This window comes from Lolium rigidum, chromosome 2, assembly GCF_022539505.1.
Source record: "Lolium rigidum isolate FL_2022 chromosome 2, APGP_CSIRO_Lrig_0.1, whole genome shotgun sequence".
NCBI classification, from domain to species: Eukaryota; Viridiplantae; Streptophyta; class Magnoliopsida; order Poales; family Poaceae; genus Lolium; species Lolium rigidum.
The window spans coordinates 267,321,291-267,342,587 of NC_061509.1; the positions used below are offsets into that span (position 1 = coordinate 267,321,291).

The 21,297-nt window shown below is 41.8% G+C and overlaps 1 protein-coding gene across 1 annotated transcript; it reads right to left on the bottom strand.

The window, feature by feature from the left end:
- Positions 1-19,378: 19,378 nt before the first annotated feature.
- LOC124690894 lies at positions 19,379-19,855 on the bottom strand. The gene has a single exon (XM_047224219.1). It carries the CDS (start codon positions 19,853-19,855, stop codon positions 19,379-19,381), a length of 477 nt encoding a protein of 158 aa, XP_047080175.1.
- Between the last annotated feature and the right edge of the window lie 1,442 nt (positions 19,856-21,297).

Sequence of the window (21,297 nt, forward strand, 5' to 3'; positions counted from 1 at the left end):
TCGGGCAAATGGCTTCTACTCGTATCCCCTCTCTATTCTTTCTTATCAATATCTATTGGGTTGTTGCTATTTGCTTGTTGTGTATGCTTATTTATGTCTCTCCACTTATTTTTTGAGTCAATCACTCTGATATGCATAGTATGTTGGAAGGTTACGATGCCTAATTTGTGGGTGGGTAAATATCTACAAGCGATATATTGGAATAGATTAAGTAAATTAGAAACTAGAATAAATGAATTGGCAATGATGTCCTGCTTTCTAATTTGGTTCATCTATATTTTCTTGCACTAGAATATTGCAAATTGGGAGCTATTCACAAGTCTTATTTATTCTGGTGTGGAGGTGTTAACCGCACACCACCATTAGCAGGTCAAGTAACGCTCTGAACTTATGTCATTAGTACTGGATTGGGTCTTTTATTTTCCGTCACTGCCTGTCACGTCACATCCTCACCATCCCTGGACAGCACCTGCAGTACGCCACTCGGTAGCCTTTCCACGATGACATCGACATCAGCTGTATCTTGGATGGGTTTTCTGCTATCCTCACCTCATGAGGCCATTAACTAGCTTGATGAGGCGGGCATCAGCCGGAGGTTGGAGCCAACAGAGCCAACATTAGGTGCTATGGCGTGGCCTTCTTCTCTTCTCAGGAAATCAAGTGAGAAAACTGAGATTTCCTGTTTTGTTTCATAGAATGAATGTTTTATTTTTCCTGGGCTGGACACAAGGCATTGAGGCTGCGCCCTTCTCGAAGCTGGCCTTTCTTACCCAACATATTGGCAAGACACACCCTTATCTTTATACTTCCATGTGTATATGTGGTGATGCATTGACAGGCTAATTTTAATGCGAAAATATTAAATTGTTTTAGCATGCATAAGCCAAATGATTAAAAAAATCAAATCTATTTTGTTTCTGTACAGCTAGCTTCCTCATTGTTTTCCATTTGCTTCACACATGTAGTCTCTCTGCATTTTAAAACCTTTGTACAGTCATTGTCGATCTGCTCCAAGAATAGTTGATTTTGCAGAATAAAATGTCTCACTGAGCTGTTTCTGATACGGAACCTGACTAAGGGAACTGTAAAAATATCATGTCGAGTGGTGCTTTTTTTTTTCGAGTACCCGCAGGAGTTCTGCGAGTTTTGTATTTAGATAGAAGAGGGGTTGGGCAATGCCCAGTACAAGGTGAGAACTACCGACCCCCGTGGCCACAGGCGGCCAGAGGGGTTTTGCATGGTTATCTAGCTATCTCCCAAAGTTCTACCTGTGGTTCTACATCGGGCACGGCAAGCAATCCAGCTACGCCAAGAGGAGAGAATGGAAGCTAGCGTATGCGCTGCGGTCTCCGCCTGGCCGTGGAAGACACGGCCGTTCCTCTCAAGCCACAGCGAGCGAATGGTAAGCATAATCATGGAGTTTGCCTCCTTTAGCCTTGCGCCCCGTAGGTGGGTGACGGCCCCCGGCCACCAGTCAGAGAGGCCCGTCGTTGGCGCTGGGAGGTGAAAGTGTAGTTCCGCCTCGAGCCCTGCCCAGATGTGGTCCGCGTACGAGCAGAGTAGGGAGATGTGGTGCTTACTGCTTAATAGATTCATTAAGCGAAACCGTAACTGGAGAGTGAAAGTATCAATTTTGGCACTGCAGCCCACATGATCGATTCCAACTGATGTTGCTTCTTACTGGTAGATTATATAAAATCACGTAGCAGATCAGTCGTCAGCTTGACTTTTTTTTCACCATGCCCAATCTCTAAACTACTCAATTCTTACATGGCATGATTGTTCTGGTTAATAGGTTCTTGCGAACGGAACACAGCTTGCTTGCTCTCAAACACGTGTAGCCTCTTTCATTCTATGGCTGATCGCTGGCAAAGCTCTGAAATCATTTGGATTGTGGTTATTCAAGCTATGGTATCAGGAAGGACTTATGTTGAGGTAAATTATTCCACTATTTAGTTATCTTTTTTTGTTTGTGCAAAGATCATTCTAATACAAAATGTCAGCTTATGCTAAATACAATTTCATGTACTAACCAGTCTGTCCGCACATATATAGATATTTGTGCCTATTTGCTGCAACTTGAATTGAAAGTAGTAAGACTCATAAGTATATACAAATTATTACAACTTTGGGTGTATAATTCTTTGGCAAGGATATTGTATTTTTTTGAACCACTCCCATAAATTTCTTTTGAAGAAAAGATGGAGAATTATGCAATTTTACACACTCAAACGGTGGAGTAGAGTAAGTTGCACCAAATGAAACTTTATAAATGTTAGTAACGCTAAAGTACCAAATAAATAAAGATACACTATGTCTTGCGGACATATTAGTTATTTGCTTCCTTTCCTAATCATGGAATAGATAACGGCTTCAAATTCAAGGAAATTATGGCGAGTCTTGCTCCAACCATTTGCTAGAACTAATGACTGTGTCTGCACAAGCCTGGAGCTTCACATAAGGACACAATATAGTTCATATCTTTGGTCATTTATGCAAAAATCATGTCATGCTCCTGTGTGGGTTTTATATGATTCAAGTTAAATGATGTGACAGTTTGCAATGTGTTGAGACCCACTGCTGGTTACTAAGATCATTTGCGACATCAATAATATGATATAGCTGAGGTACTAGATCACGTGCTTTCATTCTATAATTGTTTGGCGATGAATACATTTTTTCGTACTGTTGATTGGTTTAGAATTGTAAGAGACATCGGTGTTTGTATACTGTGGCAAAGCTTTCTTCTTGTGAAACTTACATAGATATATTATTTTGAAGTTATAAGGCTTGGATAAATCAAAGAAATACATCTCCTGATAGTTTTCAGTTTCTTAGGTTTTAACCTTTGATTTGCCAGTCAAAATCTTGAAGTATACTTCCATCTGAGTTATAAATAATCTAAATCACTTGGGACCATTTACAAATAATGCGGTTCTGCCACGTCGGTTTGATAGTTGGTGCGTTATAAAAATGTGTGCCTTCGATGTGAATATCTCCAGGAGATTACTGTCATGTCGATGTCTGTCCCGGTGTACTACTGGACAAACTACGTCAAGCTTTGCCTCTAGAAGGAGGCAACTTACTGTCCAACTTAAATAGGTATTGAGGTTTTGCAGGATATTGACATGGCTCTTTGATCACATCTCCTGTGGTAGAAATGGCAGGACCACGATTGTCGCAAAAATGGTGAGATAGGGCAAGCAATCTGCTATGTTCTCAACAGTGTCTTTGAGTACCTGCCAAATGGATCTCTTTACGAGCATCTTCAAGGTAAGATGGGAACCATCGTGCGTCTGCTTGTATGATGACATTGGACTGAAATACTATTTGCTTTGATCATGCGTCTCTCGGTTTCAGATGGGAAGGATGTCAGCTATCTTGGCCCTGTCGGGTGGAGATCGTGTGCATTCTAAGTCACTTGCAAACTGACATGCAGCTTCCATTCGCCGTCGCTGCTGAATCATGCTTTCATGTACAGAGTGACTATTATTTTTCTTCTTAATATTGAGAGCATTGTTAATCTGCAGTTTGGATGTGGAGAAATAATGCTTAGTTTGATGTTAGTCTCTTTTACAAATATGTCTGTCATTCTATTGAATGTGTTATAATGACACACTTGATGAAGCAGCTGCACTTAATATTCAGGTGATCATAATCATGTTTGTTTCTGTATTTTGATGTCATGCTCTGTGATGAATGTAAACATGAGTTCTGCATATTTAGTAAAGAAGATAATAGAGACGAACTAGAAAACTTCGGTCTTGCTAAATGGAAGGCTGACAATGCTAAAGCTGGGGAATACTGGTATGGACAAACTCTGTAAATTCCATGCTACTGTTAACTCTGTTTCATAATGTGCTACCCTTCTGCTCTTGTATTTCTAACAATGCCAAGATTTTTTTGTAATGTCCATTGTAAAAATACTTAGCATAGTTTCTCTTAGAATGGACGTATGCTTTTCCTTTCACAGTTTTGTTTTGCTGACGAAGCTTAGGTAATGTATTTTCCAGGTACACTCCTGGAAACCTGTATTCCAGAATCCGGTACACTCCAGAAGGTGCTGCTTGTGAATTGGCCCTTCATGCTTTGCAAATGGAGGCACGAAGATGGCCTGCAAGGATCCTCTGGATTGGCTTGTCCCTTACTTAGGTCAGTGAGGTTTGTTACTCTTTTAGATTGGAAACAATCCAGTGGCTGCTCAGCAAAAAGTTTCAGATAAAAAGGGTACATAGTGTAATTGGAAGCTTTAACTTAAATCTTTGTACCACACATACTACTGATACTTACTTGAACAGTGTGCCTTTTGAGGTATTGTACCACACATACTACTGATACTTGCTTGAACAGTGTGACAGAACTAATATTTGTTGTGTCGATCATGTATTTCTTGTTGATTTTTGGCGGAAGAGATTATACAAAAGCATGAAAGCTGAAAAATAGTGTGAAATCATACTAAATAATGAAAAATACTAAAGCAGTTAAATTTTGGGCTAATTTTTAATATAAAATAAGCTAACATTTATGGTTTAAATGTTGACTTAACTTTGCCATTTGCGCGATAGCGCAACGGGTCATCTAGTTTCCGTAAAGAAGGCAGGCAGCAGGCTACGCTGGAGCATTTCAGAAATGAGCACATGGCAATTTCAATTTGCTGGAAGCCTTTTGTCGCGGGCGCGTCTGGATTCGCGACAAATGGTCTGACCACGTCGGCCGAAACCCTTTGGAGCGGCCCGGGCCTTTTGTCGCGGGCCGTACCACGACCCGCGATAAAAGGGGTCTGAGGCTTGGCGTCGCCTACTGGCACCCCTTTTGTCGCGGCTCGTGGTACGGACAAAAGGGTCAGACCTATATATACACACAGCCAGTCCCCCCTTCCCCACCTCCCTACATTTTTTTCCTTGATGGTGAAACTGTGAGGGATGCCACTTGATTTTATTTGATAAGATTTTTCCTCTTTTTGATCCTAGAAGGTTAGCAACTATTTTCCCGTATATATAGTCCGTACAATACTAATTTTAGCAAGGTGATTGCATCTGATACATAATTGTACTTATGATGCAGATGAGTCATCTATGGTTGTACGGTAACCGATATGCTCCCGCTTTCAGAGATGGTGTGAATTCTTTCCTGCTTGTGGCCGAGGCCAACAAGTCGAAGCAAAGTTTTATGTGATGTCCATGTCTAAAATGTAAGAATGAGAAGGATTACTCTTGCTCAAGAGACATTAAGAGCCACCTGTTTCGGTTCGGATTCATATCCAGCTATAATGTTTGGACCAAGCACGGAGAAGAAGGGGTTATGATGGAAGACGGCGATGAAGAAGAAGATAACGATGACCAGTACCGATCTATGTTCTCTGAATACGATGATACCGCAATGGAAGACAATGAAGAAGACGGAGGTGAAGAATGGGCACCAGATGATCCTGTTGATGATGATCTTCGTCGGGCCATTTCTGATGCAAGGAGAGAGGCATGGCACAGATAAGGAGAGGTTGCAGTTCGACAAGATGTTAGAGGACCACCACAAATTGTTGTACCCAGGTTGTGAAGATGGGCAGAGAAAGCTAGGTAGCGTATTGGAATTGCTGAAATGGAAGGTAGAGGCCGGTGTGACTGACTCGGGATTTCAAAAAATTGCTGATAATATTAAAGAAGTTGCTTCCAAGAAATAACGAATTGCCAGCCAATACGTATGACGCAAAGAAGCTTATCTGTCCTCTAGGATTAGATGTGCAGAAGATACATGCATGCATTAATGAATGTATCCTCTACCGCGGTGAGAAGTACAAGAATTTGAATAAATGCCCGATATATGGTGCATTACGGTATAAGATCAGAAAATATGGTGGTAACAGAAACATGGTGGTATCATTATGGAAGAAGCTGCAAAGCTAGCGGCTGAAGTTGGCTGTACCGTGGAGGATTGCTAGGTGCCGCAGATGCCGCAGTACCATACACATTGCTGATATAGCTCCTACATTTGTCTACGGGGCCGACTTGGTCAGCAATGAGAGGCTGCCTCAACTGCCAACATATATGCGAAATTTTCATCAGTGGTACCTTGATGTGTGCAAGGACAACACAAGATACATCGTGTTGAATATCCCAGAAGAATATTACTTCCGAAAGGAGGAGATCCATATTGAGATTTCCGAACTCTGGCAGTTATTCAATTTAGACGCCCTCGACAAATCTCTCATGAGTGCTACATATAAGCTCATGTTCATTCAGTTATTCCTGTTCATTGCATATACTCATTGCATCTTATGTGCTCTCTTATGCAGACTGAAGATCAGTGAATGCATAAGTAATAAGATATTCAATATTGGGTTTATTGACCCAGATAAAATACATGAAGACACGGCAAGGGATAAAAACGAAGAAACGGGGGAAAACCTACTAAGGTTTATAGGGGAGCAACATTTCTGCGATTCAATATTGTTTCCTTACAACTACAAGTGAGAGTCTTACTGATCTGTTGTGCACATTCAATTTTTCTTACTCGATGTTAAGTGTAATTCATGACGTATATATATAAACATGTGCAGTTTCCACTGGATTCTGCTAGATATTCAAGTGGATGAGTGAATAGTTGAAGTAAGTGACCCATTGAGTAGAGGCGTGCAAGGGTTCCCCGACTTGCAGCGCATGCTCCAGAAGTAATTTCAATCATTAATGACGCGCTATATCTTTCGCGAGATATCAATTAATTATCCACTCATTTAATCATTTTTTTGCCTGGCAGGGTTTGGAGAGCTTTCAAGAAGCATCATAGGAAGGATGGTAACTTCGCAGAGAAGCTAACATTTACTCCTGTACCGTGCGCCCAGCAGCCACAGGGGACGAATCTATGTGGATACTACGTTTGCGAGTCCATTCGCATGTTAACCACTGAGAAGCACAGCAATAATAGATTCGACGTAAGCAATAACATTCACAACTTTAATTTATTATCGTCAATATTTTGTTATCAAGATAGATATAGTCATATTCATCTCATTTTCCTATATAGGTCGACTTCATGCGGGAGAAGCTCCAACCACACGAACACCTACAAGGAATTACGGAGGAAGTGGCGGGACTTATGATGAGAGAAGTAATAGACGACAATGGCTTGTTTATTCCAAATAGGCGCATCAAATGATCCTCATGTAATAGTTAGAATAGACGACAGACTTTATTCCCGGTAGTCGTGAGCTCCATGTATATATAAGGGGAATCTACGAATAGACTTTGCTTCCAATATTTATTTGCTCGATATGTATATAATGAATGAACGTATACAACTTGTAGTAGCGTACAAATATATGCAACTTTTATTTTAAAATGAAAAAATGAAATAGAAGGGGGGCGGTGTTGGGGTGCTGCACCCCTCAAACCCTAAAGCAGCAGCGTTCTGCGCGCGCCAAGTAGAGAGCCTTTTGTCGCGGGCTGTATTACCACATGCGATAAAAGGGAGTGTCCCCTGGGCGCCATTCGCCTGCCACGTGGTGACCATATGTCGCGGGTGGTAAGCGACCCGCGACAAAAGGGTGGACCTTTTATCGCGCATCCGTTGTCGCGGCTGGCCGCCCGCGATAAAAGGGGCTTACGGCCCGCAACATTAGGCCTGTTCTCCACTAGTGGCAGGCTAACAGAACGCACAAGTGCCATAACATGTCGGTGTGTCTGCAGTGCATCCATATAAATCTAGCTAAGTCAAGGCCAGGACGCCTGGTCGTGGGTTTGATGAACGATATGATGCTTCAGCTACCTCTCTGTAGTCTGGCTTGTGCTTTTGTTGCTTGGGTTTGTCGGCGTGTTCGTTCATTTAGGCCACGTTTAACTATGGTCTTGTACAACTTTTGAGGTTTTCTATCTGTGGTTTCCTAATTAACAGACTCTTCTTGAGCCTGAGGGGGTAAGGGTTGTTGACAAACGATGCCCTAAAACTAAGCTGACTTAATCTTGAGCAGATGGTTCCTCAGCAAGCTTTGTACCAACATACTCATGGTGGCCATAAAACCCGATGCCCGAATCTCGAACCCGAGTGTCCAGAACCCGAACCCGAATATCTCAAACCCAAAAAAACCCAAACAATTGATCGGATAGCACTTTGGAATACACGAATTTCCTAGTAACATTACCCGAATTGCCCGAAAAGCCCGAAATTACATGTGCATGCCAGTAAATATCGCTACATCTAGGTGAGGCAAAATAATGTGGTGCAAGATCAAAATTTAAAATGGCTGCTATTTCTGTTTGAGCAAATCTCGAGGTTGAGAATAAATTTTAATAAGATTGATATACTCCCTATTAATATCCTCGTGGAGGAAGTTAATGTGTTAGCCCAAGTGTTTGGATGTAAAATTAATGAGTTTCCTATTAAGTATCTTGGAGTGCCTTTGCACTTTGGCAAGCTTCTGAAAGAGGACCTTCAGCCTTTAATTGAAAGTATAATTAAGGGCGTCTTTTGAATCAAGACCTATTTAGCAAGTATACCAATCTATCTGTTATCCTTTTTTTATTTTCTAAATGGGCTGTCAAACAATAAACTCCCACATGGCACATTGTTTATGGGATAACTATGAAGGTTATCACAAATACCATCTTGCTAATTGGAATTTAGTGAGCATGAAACATGACTTTGGGGGTCTAGGGAATCCAAAGACTTGAATATTTCTCTCTTAGCTTCTTGGATTAAAATATTCAATTTGGATGATCATAAAATTTGGAAAGAAGTTGCGCAATTTAAGTATGAACTCAATACCCCAACATTTTCACGTGTAGCAATGTGAGTGCTTCCTCTATTTGGGAAGGGGTGTTGTGGGCCTTTAATGCAGCAAAATTTGGGTATCAATGACTGGTTGGGAATGGGCAGAATGTTAAATTCTGGAAGGACCCGTGGTTCGGAGGTACTAGCGTCGCTATTTTGTTCTGGAAATTATATATTATTTGTAATGAACAAAAAAACCATTTGTGAAGTGTGGGACGGGAGTGAGTTGAAGCTTTCCTTTAGGAGGTGTTTTAATGCGAGATGAATGATGCAATGGGATGAATTGAAGTCTATTGTGCAACAGCTAGAGCTGAATGAGGAACCAGATCAAATGGTTTGGAAGTTGAATGCTTCTGGAACCTATTTTTCACATACCCTGTTCGATGTGATAAATTTTAGAGGTGTTAAGCCTGTGTTTATTCCTGCAGTGTGGAAACTAAACATATCCCCTAGGGTACATGTGTTTTTGTGGTTATTTCACACAATAAAATCCTAACTAGGGACAATTTAGCTAAAAGGAAGTCAATCCAAGACATGGGATGTTTATTTTGCCCTGAGTTGGAGAGTGTGGAACATTTATGCTTTGTGTGTGAAATTGCGAAAAATGTGTGGGATTTTGTTTCTACTATTATGCAGAAACAGGTTGGACATGATTATGAAACAATATCTAGATTGTGGGTTAGTAACGAAGCTAATGGGGCTGTTAAAACTCTAACATACGTTGTCATTTGGAACATGTGGAAAATGAGGAGTGAAATATTTTTGGTCGACTAATCTGGTCTGGAATGCAGATTATTTGGCGGAGGATTGCTCCTCTACTTAGAAGATGGATTCTGTTGTGCAAGGAGTGATGGCAGAAGAAGATGGAGGATTGGTGCATGGAGCTAGAGAAGAAAGCACTCGAACTAACCCAAATCAGATGGCAACGAAAAGGAGGAGGATTGGCACAAAGGTGATCGGTCCAGCAACCCGAGAGGCATGTGGTGATATCAAGCTGAGAGCCTGATGCAAAGAAAGCAAAACTGTTGCAGAGAAAAAATGTTCCAGGAAGCTTTGTGAGTGCCTTTCTATCATAGACCTAAATTAAGAGGTGTTTTTTACTTCTGGATCTGCTGCTATTTAGGGAATGTTTTGCCTCCAGGATAGGGTGTAAGGGTCTTAGAAACGATGCCTCTAAACTTGGTTTCATTTCTACCAAATGGAGCAGGGCAGAGACGCCTTTGTCTAAAAAGTTATCTAGGTGAGGCCTAGCCCAACAAAGAGAATACACCTCGTATATCCAGTGACACTGAAGGGATCAAGACACAAAAAGGATTGTCTTTGTACCCAACCCCGGATCTCCTCCCCGTCCTTCGTCCACATCCTTGCGATGTGGCCGCCACAACCATCTGCACATCCTACCGTCGATTTGACCTGGCGGCCGCCCCGACGTTCCCCTGTCACCCTCCAGCCCAAGCGGCAATGAGTTGTTGCTGATGACACAATAGGGCGCGCTTCCACCCTTGCATGCCAGCCGCGCCGATTGGAGGTAGTCATGATGCCTGGTCTCTGGCTCACTGCCACCTTGGTACCATCTGCAACGAAGGCCGATGTCCCCAACGCCTCCCTCCTCCATCTTTGCCTGCATCGAAATAGCCATCTTCAGTGATGTATTTCGGGAAAATCGGATTACTTGAACCCCAACCTGAATTATCGGGTACCCGAATTGTCGGGCATCAAATTTTATGAACAAATTTCGGGTGTCATATTCGTGAACTATTTTTTCACCGAATTTTCCAACCCAAAATTTTGGTAAAAACCGAATGCCCTGAGTGACAACATACAACGGAAGTGTTGCATGGCTCATGGTTGTGCGCACTACAAGCATTTTAGTTTTTACTATGATTTCATTTGAGTCCAGACTCATTAACAAAACTGAGGTTAAATATGAAGATGAAGGTCCGTAGGAGATAACCAAACCACTCCCGTGTCGCACCCCTAGGAAACACTAGGGCGATAACCCTAGCTGCCAAAAAACATCACTCGGCGGCGTCCACTGCCGATGTTGAGCTAGGCCACGGTGGTGGTGTGCCCCAATGTCGAAGGTGCTGGGGAGCTGTTTCGCGCGGCGACTCGCTGGTCGCGGATGGGGCTGGGCCGGTGCACCTATTCTTGTGGCGGCAGCGGTCCTTCTTGGCATGGTGTCTGCGAGGTGGAGCTCGTTCTCTCATGGTGCTGGGTGGTTCCCTAGTCGTTGAGGCAGCGGCTTGCCTTTGGCGTCCACTCTGAAGTGGCGTGGTTCCTGTAGGTCTAGGCTACCTCCTAGATCAGTCGTCGGTGTGTCCGCCAGTCGCCCGAAGGTGTGTGGAGTGGCGGTACAGAGCACACTGCAAGCCTCGCGGTGGCATCGTATTGGGCACCCACGTCGGAACGGAGACCAGTGGGCCGCGCGTGCGTGTATTTCATGTGTTGGCTTGCCCTTCCTCCGCCAGAGGGGGTCGGCCATCGAACAGTGGCATGGGCGCCTCTTGCTCGGCCTAAATAAAAGCAACGGTCCTAGGATCCTTCATGCGCCACGAATGCCGGTCTTCCTTGATCTGGTCGGAGTGTTGAGTTTGGAAGACTCCGCTGGCGAACTCCAGCGGAGGACATGCGAGAGATTGCCGGATCGTAAGGAATTCAGTGGTGCGCAACCAAGTTTTTTTCTCAGTTTTTGGTTTCAGAGGGAGCGTTGCAAAGCTTTGAAGCATGCTACCATCATGTGACATGTCTTTAGTCCCATGGTGAAGTCAGTCGCGGGGAATAGCATGGAGGCTGTGATCTAAGGACTAGTAATGGTGATTCGAGTCTTGGTGGCGGTGAGGTTTTCTCTTGGTGATCTGTTACTTGGACATGCATGCGGCATTGGAAAGTGGGGGCGACAACACATGAGACATTCATAGTCTAAACATGCAGGGTCAAAATCCAAGGTCTTGCCTTAATTGGTTGTGTGTGGCAATGACCTTGTTGAAGGCATTGTTTTGCGAGTGCAGACTTTCTCCTGGTTGAAACCCTGATGTTCGATCAGGGCGGCTCTTGAGCACTGTTCCCTTCTTCTCTTTTGGAGAAGATAGATTTCTGGTGTTGTCTTGGTGTTGTTTGGTCTGTTGTTATATGGAACATATCACTATAGCAGAACTTTTCTTTTCTGTAATTCTTCTTTCTTTTTTTGGTTGTGTGCATCCATATTCCATTAGTGCACTGCATTGTTCAACATGCTGGGTATAATTGGTATCTTCGTGATATTAATATAGTCCCTTTATCAAATAAGTATGAAGATTAATCTTCGACCTATTTATGCAAGATAAGGGCATATCGTGTGGCGTCCCAATAGTTGTCCCAATAGGGCTTTTGGCACCAACCAAGAAATAGGCTCCCAGTGGAGCTCAGATAAATTAGCGGCAAAAGGACGTGGCCTAATATTGTATCCTGCACTCTCATGCCGGTCCAACCCATGGTCTTGAATAGTCATACCCCAATGTTACATAATACATTGTGTGGAAATAACATTCAATACAAATTTGACATAATATGTTTTTTTTGGAATAAGGATAATTATATGTTATAAAATTAATATTTATGATGTTGGCTACACAATTGTGAATACAAAGTACAAAACTTGCATAGCTTGTAAACTTATTGCAGGAGAAAATGTAACATGCAAGACATGTTTGACCATGAAAAAACTAGTAACAATGATATGCAAATAATTTGGTATTTGATTATGCTCTCTAGAGGATTTAATAATACACCTAACTCATACCACTAGAAACCGTTATTAAGGTATTTGTTAGTTTGTAGATATCTTAACCAAATATATATACACTATATCCTTTATACAATTGTCAAAAATAATTCAAGAAAAAATTTGTTGCAACATAAATTTTAAAGTAAGCACAATGGAGGTTTATGTAAAGAAATACATAAAAATTTTCCTAACAAATAATAATACATTCTTCATTTAGCAACACTTTTATCTGGGTTACTTTGGCAAATAAGAATCCAAAAATTATAATCATTAATACTATAGCATGCAAAAAAGGTTGTGAAGTATAAAAGTTAAGTATCAACTATTATTATTTATGTTTGTCTAATAAGATCTAAATATTTCTTAGACCTGCACTCCTTGGGATGCCATGGCCGCCTCATCGTGTTGTGATGCTAAATTGGTGATGCGTGGTCAGTCTCATGATGTGCTAAAATTGAATCTAGTTGAGTGAGAATCCACCATGGAGTGAAGATGATGAAACTTCCAATGGCCATTCTGATGAATCCTAGCATCGTAACCATGGTGCTGGCCTCCGGCAAACGTGTATGCTCCACCATCCTGCCCCCTCCCCCCGCCACCTAGCAGGCCAATGACAATCGCCTTGGTTATGTGAACAAAAGTTCTACCCTAGTGGTGGAACATGATAGTGTTAATCAGACTTGGTTGTATACTATCTTAATAGATGTGGTAGTCGATGTCATGTGTCTTGTGCACTTTACAAAGTTGTTGTTTTTTACCATGACTCTCTCTCTCATGCTTTTTTAGCCAACTGCATCTATTTTTTACCGGAAGTTTGTTAAGGGAAAATTTACAAACATGTATGGATTCTTGCTTATTGTATAAAGCGCACCAGTGATACATAAACTTTCCAAAATGTGAAAATTAGCATATGAACTTGCTATATTTGTGTTAGGGTTTCACAACTTATCATTAGCAAACGTATCCAAGCCACGAGAGGATAACCAAGAAAAGTTACTGTGGTCGGTAACTGTCTGTGTAGTTTTTCTCTTCATTTGAGATTCTAAGACTCTTTCTACTTATGGAACTTATTTAGCATGTATGAAACTCCAGTGTAACTCAATGAATATACTATGAATAGTGATCCTGGTAAGAACTATGTGAAGGATATGGTGAAGCCACTAGGCATTGACTTTGAGTCTTATAGAGTTTTTCTAACAAGGTTCATTGCAAAATTGCATAACTATGTGCCGGGATGGATAGGATGTGCTGATATATCCTTGTCCCATCTTTGTTCGAGTCTCCGCACTCGCAAATGTGGGCCATACACACACCCGTTTCTTATACAACAACAAATAGCATAACTACTATAATTTTGTAGAGAGATACTACTCTACATCACTACAAGTGGCATGGCGCCAACATGTGACATGTATTGGTGAGAGCGGCAACATATTTCTGGCAAGGAAACTGAATTAATTAAGTATTGCCTAGTACAACTAAACAAGAATACGGAAATTCCCATGGTACGGAGCACCCGTCTAAATTTTATCTTTCTTTTTCATCTCCATATTTAGTTTCCAAGCTTAATAATGTTGGTGTTCGGATGGGTAGTAATAAAAGTGAGATTGATGTTTCAACTAGAATCTTTAGGAATATGGAATTGGACCGTCTTACGGTTATTCCAAAAGCTTTGATCGTGTTAGAAACCACCTATCTAGATGAGGAGGAAGCAAATGTCACAACAGATGGCCAACTTCTATCTCATCTAGTTGGTGAAGTGTCTAAGGTTGGTTTGGATGATGACGAGCTATACTCATTATATGAGTTAAAGGCATCCGGCCAGAAATCCAAATCTTCTAGCAAAAAACAACGGAAATGGTCAAAATTTTCCAAATCACCAATTGTTTCAAAATGAACGACATGTTTGCAAATAGCAGAAGTTTTAGTGACTTGGCTAAAAAATTGCACTTTACCGATTGCATTAGGGATCATAATTTTTATTTTTTGGCTATTTCTGAAATTGGTAGATAAGTTTTCTCCCAAAGTCTTCTAAACCATATTTCAGTGGGCGGAGACTTTACATGGTTTTCTTGTCTGGCCGTGGAAGATCCGAGAGTATTTTACTTGGTGTCAAGATAGAATATATGGATGTGTTGACTGAATCGTATGGGGGGTTCCACATTAAAGTCCACATTCACAACAAAGCTAACAACTTCACATGGAATCTTTTCACCATGTATGGTGCTGCCAAGGAGGATACAACTTCACATGGAATCTTTTCACCATGTATGGAATCCTCTTTTCTTCACGAAATGGTGAACCTTGCAAAAGATAACCCATATCCATTTCTCATAGGGGGATTTTAATTTGCTTTGATTCCTACTCTAGAAGAGTAGTCAGGTTGTACAACCATTGGCCATGTCGGTTAAATGTGGTCATTGCCAGCTTGGATTTAAGAGAGGTTTCAATGGATGGAAGGTAGTTTACTTGGAAAAATAGTCTTTCTGAGCCTAGATTCCTAAAACTAGATCGTGTACTAGTGGATGTCGATTGGGAAATAAAATATCCTATGGTGTCAGTGCCTGCACCAGAAAGTATTGTAGGTCTACCGAACCATGCTACCATCTTATTGACAACTGGTTTTCCTAGACCACCATCTTCATGTCGTTTCCAGTTTGAGCTAGGGACATTACAACGGGATGGTTTTCAGGCCATGGTCAAAACAATTTGGGAAAGACATGTTTCTCACGACACCCCGATTCAGAGGTGAAATAACAAAATGCATGCCTAACACAAACACCTGTTTGACTGGGATTGTCATACTACATGGTTACTTATAAAAGAGAAACAATCACTTCCGTCTATTATACATGACCTCGAGGCTTTAGCAGAAGTACATTTGCTAACCGCATAGGATCTTGAGCTAAAATCCCAATCAAATGCAGATATAGAAAAACTCTTGTAGTATATCCAATTCAAGAAGAGGAGCTTTAATGATACAAATGGTCTAAAGCCAAATTTAATCTTGAAGGGAACTCAAATACAAGGTACTTCCATGAAATGGCAATAGGAGACACATGAAGAAACTTATTTATTGAGGTTACGATCGAAGGCCATGAGAAATTAAAGTCGTATTAGTGATTACTATAAAGGTTTGTTCGACGCATCCATGGAAGGTAACTTCTCGATGGATGAGTCCAGAAGAGATGATATCCTTCAGGTTTATGATGAGTAAAATAGCATACTTATGGCACCTGGTACCGAGGATGAAGTAATAAAAGCGGTTGTCCAAGTGGAACATAATAAAACCCTGGCCCCGATGGCTTTCACGATGAGTTTTATCAGTGTTTCTAGGATATCATCAAATCTGACCTGCTGGTTTTGTTCGGTTTTCTTCATACCGGACAACTAAAATTGTTCCCCCTGAATTTTGGTGATATAATTTTATTGCCTAAGGTCAATGAAGCTGAAAGGATTCATCAATATCGGTCTATTTGTCTTTTTAATGTTAGCTTTAAAATTTTCAGTAATGTTGCTACGATAAGGCTGAATTCGACGGCTGACCATGTGGTTTGTCCTTCTCAAACTACTTTTATGCAAAGGGCGTAACATCCTTGATGTGGTTGTTATCCTTCATGAAATGTTTCACGAACTACATTAGAAAAAATTGAACATGGTGATATTGAAAATTAATTTTTAAAAAAGTGGATGATAAGGTTAAGTGGTCTTTCCTTCAACAAACTCTCAAGGTGAAAGGATTTTCTGATGAGTAATTCATAGCTTCATTTCGGGAGTAAGTGTTGCCATTAAAGTCAATGATGATGTTGGTAATTAATTTTAGACCAAAAAGGGCCTTAGGCAATGCAATCCATTATCACCAATTCTATTTAACATAGCGGCTGATATGGTTGCTGTCATAATTGAAAACGCAAAGCCTGATGGCCAAATTGAAGGTGTGATTTCCCATTCGGTTTATGGTGGATTATCCATTCTTCAATATGGAGATGATACAATTCTTTTTATGGAACATGACATCGAAAAGAAAAGAAACCCGAAGTTAATTCTTTTAGCGTTTGAGCAAATATCGGTTCTGAAGATAAACTTCCATAAGAGTGAGTTGTTTCATTTCGGCGAGGCTCACAAAGATTTCAACCTGTATGTTGAATTATTTGGCTGCAGGAAAGACCAGTTTCCTACTATGTATTTTGGTATTTCGATTCAGTATTGAATACTTACGAACGACGAATGGAAAATGGTGGAGGAAAGGCTATGAATTAGACCAAGTATCTAGAAAGGCAAATTACTATCCCTAGGTGAAAGATTGGATCTCATTAAGTCAGTACTAAAAATTATGGTACTGCATATGATAACATTGTTCAATATTCCAAAAGGACTCTTGAAAAGATTAGATTATTTCCGATGAATATTCATCTAGCAAGATGATAGTGGCAAAAGGAAATATCGACTAGCCAAATGGAGTGTGTTCTGGCACCCGAAAAGATCAGGGTGGTCTTGGAGTTCAAGACCTTGAGCTCAAGAATAGGGAACTCCTTGGTAAATGGTTGTTCAAGTTACTTACCGGGGATGGGGATATGGCAAACTCTCATGAGGAGGAAGTATGTTGTCCAAAATGTGTTGTCTCATGTTTCTTGGAAACCCGGGGATTTTCATTTTTCATCTCGCATTAAGGCGACGAAGAAATTTTTGTTTTCATATTGGTCTTTCTCCATTAAGTATGGATCAAAGATTAGATTCTAGGAGGATAAATGGTTTTGCAGCGCTCCTTGAATAGTATCCAGCATTAAGTATGGATCAATATAGTGTGACACAAGAGTGATATGCTTGCTAAGGCGTTCAAAACTTTCCTTCTGAATGTGTCGTTCAGAAGAAGTATCATTGGCCCTAGACAAACATCGTGGAATGATTTGTTACATCTTATGGATTCAGTCTATTTGATGCATGTGTCCGATGCATTTCGTTGGAATCTTACCGTGAATGGCATACTCTCGGCGGCTTCCTTCTATAATGCTTTAATCCAACCTGATGTTCTAGTTGATAATAATAAGAAAATTTGGAAGATGAGAACCCCACTTAAAACTAAGATGGTTGAGTGATATATTCATCAAGGGGTAATTCTTACCAAAGACAACCTTGCTAAACGTAATTTGCGGGGAAGTAAAATGTGTATGTTTTGTCATCCTGACGAGACTATAAAGCACTTATTCTTCATGTGCAAATTTTCCAGATCTATATGGCGAGCCATCCACATAGGTTCTACCTTATACTCACCTCCTAGCGTCGCGAATATATTCGACAATTGACTCAATGGTGTGGATCATAGGTTTAAACTATTAATTAGAATGTGAGCGATTATCGTTATTTTGTCACTTTGGCTATGTAGAAATGACATGGTTCTTAAGAATAAAAATTCTACGCTTACGCAGGTTATCTACCCGTGCACAATTGCGCTTCGTTTGTGGTTGCCTCTACATCTTGTGGAGCATTTAGACATCTTTACATAGGTTTCCACAAGATTGAAGAATATAGTGAGGATACTTTTCCCAACATGGATGATAGGGCTGGCTCTCCTTTGCCTTAGTGTGCTTCTACTTTTTTCGTTGTTGAGAACCTTTTTTTTACCTTTGTTTGAAGTTTATGATTTGGTACGGCGGTGTGCATCTCAGCTATGTAGAGGCCAGACCTAATCCTTGATTTTAAGTAATAAAACGTTCATTATTAAAAAAAACAGGTGACGTTATTATTTAGAAAAAGAAAAGGTAAAAAAAAAAAGAACAGATGAGGGTCTCCCAGCTGTGTGCGCACGCCCACCGTTCTCCCAACATCTTCTTTCGCAAGTTGAATTGGAGGAAATCCTAATACGGGGAACTTTTAAATTGTCTACAGAACTGCACGTTTGTAGGAAAGTTTAAAACTGTAACCGTAGAACCATGGAAGAAGTTTACAGACAGACTCGGTACAATGGGAAAAGGCAGTCGGTAGCGTCCGGATTTGCAGGGCTACAGACCGTCTGCAATCTTACCGACGGGTTTCTTCTCTCTCTTTCCTTTCTTTTCCCACGTCAGACTAAAATCCTAATTGGCACTTGTTATAGACAGCTGATTGTACATCATTGTACATGCCCTTATATTAACTTATTAAGACATGGAGGGAGTAAAAATAAACAGTAAAAATATCACTAGTAGTACAAAATCTCAGTTCATCGGTTGCATTGCATCGCAAACTTCTACAGAGATCTCCTCGGAAATTTCCCCGTGTTATTTTCCAAGCTCGTGGCCTCGCCTGATCTTTCCGGCTGGCCGGATGTAGGAAATCACGGGTGCCGCGTGAGGGGAGGAGGCAACGGCGAGACAGCAGTCACGCCACCGATGATCTCTACAATCAGTCGAGCTTATCCAGATTGCAAAACCGAAAGGGGGGCGAGCCGTCGCCACACTCCAGATCAACACAAACAGAAGCAGAAAGTTCGTGTGGCAATAAGCCAACAATCATTCATGGCGGATAAGGATCATGAGACACTTGGTCTTAAATCTTAATCGGAATGTCTCCATTTAGTCACTCATGGTAATATATCCAAAACCATAGGTCCTTATACACATCGGAGAGGACGTCGCACTATACAATCTCTATATACACTGGCAGTATGTATGTACTGTATCTACACGCACTCGACGGGCTGATGAGCAGGGCTCCAACACTCCAGTCTCCCAGCCTGATCCCCACCGGCTTAAAATTACTTACAGAGATGCCGGTGAATTATTATGGGAACTTCTCCCCAGTTTGTTTCCTATGGACAGTATGTACGGGTAGTATCTTGCTGCCATGGCATGTCGACGGCGTTGGTTGGTTTGTTCACTGGCGGTTCTTGCCGGCCCGGTCCCCGGCGAACGAGACGGCGGAGAGGCGACTGGGCTGGGGGCGGGGGCGGAACCCTCCGGCGGCTCGCCTCTGGCGCGGTGGCTGCGTGGGCGGATTGATCGCCCTGCGGGCCAACGTACGGCTGCCTTCCCCTTCGGCCGCGCCGCAGCCGGTCGAGACGACGGCGGACGGCCGCGGAGTAGGCGTGGGCTTGCTGTTGCCGTGGAGTGCCGGGGCGGGCTTTCCCTCCTTGTGTAGGCTGCATCGGAACGAGCCCGGGTGGTTCGTTGGCGAACACATGCATGAACGACGGTTCTTGACGGCGCCGGACGGCACCGGCGGCGACGAGACGCTGACGGATTTGGCCGGCGAGCGGGCGGCGGAAAGCTTGACACGGTTGGGGGAGACGGAGGCGTAGTTGGGAATTAACAGGACCGGGCCGCTCGGACGAGTTGCAGCCGCTGTCGCCATGAGCGCGATGAGAGTAGCAGCAGTTGGAGTCAGCTGTGGGAACTGGGAAGGGGAGCGGAGGTTTTAGTGTCGCTCTCGTAATTTGGACTGCGTGAGTGTAAAGTGAGATGGGCGGGGCTTGGTCTGTATATATAGCCACGTCAGGGGCATTTCGGTAGTTTTACACGATATTTTTTTTTACATTGTTTCACACAATTTATGGAGAGAGCATAAATCGGTGGGCGGCTGTGGCGTGGGCCCGGACGGCAGCACACGGGAACGGGTCCTAGATTCAGGTCAACCAAGGTCCACTCCAAAATATTCTTGGGTTCCACAAGCCAACTTCTTCTGAAAATTTCCTAGCAAAGTTCCAGTCAATTTCTAGCATCACAAACTAGATCTGAGTACTGAGTGACTGTATATTCTAGTACCTAAATAATTATGTTAAATAGTCATATTTTGAATCATCCAATAGTAACACTCTCTTTGTCCTAGTACATAGGTCATGTGCATCAATAAATTGTTAATTTGACTAACACAATAAAGGTTATACCGATTTTTTTATTTGAAAGTAAAACATCTGAAATTTTTAATAATATTTATAATATATACCCTGTATTACGTTGGACAAATTTATGACCTCCAACACGCGCACGATCTATAGATCGGAGCGGAGAGAGTAAACAAAATGCCACGTTGAACATCAACTCCCTCCATTTGTACCGAATTATATGACGTTATAGATTACTAGAAGAGAGTGTTAGACCGTCTTATAAATTGGTACAGTGAAAACTAGCACTTCCTCTATCGTACAAAGGATGTTTCAACTTCGTCTCCGTTCTCATAATTTGTATCCCGATTTTGATGTATCTAGACATATTTTATGAATAGATACGTTCGAATTTTAAGATTTTAAAAGAGAGGTAGTATCTAGTCGTCATGCATCCAAATCTATTATCTATTATATACTAAAAGAAAAATACGGATATTTAATATAGAGACACCACGTAATTATTTAAACAGATAGATCTATAATTAGTGGCTGAGATTAAAAGATAAGAAAGGTTTTAATTATGTACAAACGAGGTAACAAACTCGTAATATGTCACGCATGCAGGAAGCTTACCAAAAGCTGATTAATTTTGGCAAGTCCGGTCTCAATACGACACCACCTGCGCCTGCAAAATAAAAGCAGCATATCTACCTGCTAGATTGAACGTGGCGGTAGCAAAATAGTACGATCTAGTAGAAGATGAAAAATATGCCGGCTGCTCACTCGGTAAAGCCATCCCAACGGGGTGATGCAAACAGACGATGCACGCGGTTGAAAAGTGCGTCTGCATACTGCTCCAGCGGGATGACACATAGTGACTGTGCAGTCCGCAGCGACGTAAATTCAGCCAAAATATGCGGCAGGTATGCGTATCCGTGGACGCTGTGCGGTCGTGCCGAGCGTCCACTCG

What these genes read in the sequence shown, in the direction of transcription:
- LOC124690894 (XM_047224219.1), bottom strand. Translation starts at nt 19,855, where the DNA reads ATGGCGACAGCGGCTGCAACTCGTCCGAGCGGCCCGGTCCTGTTAATT.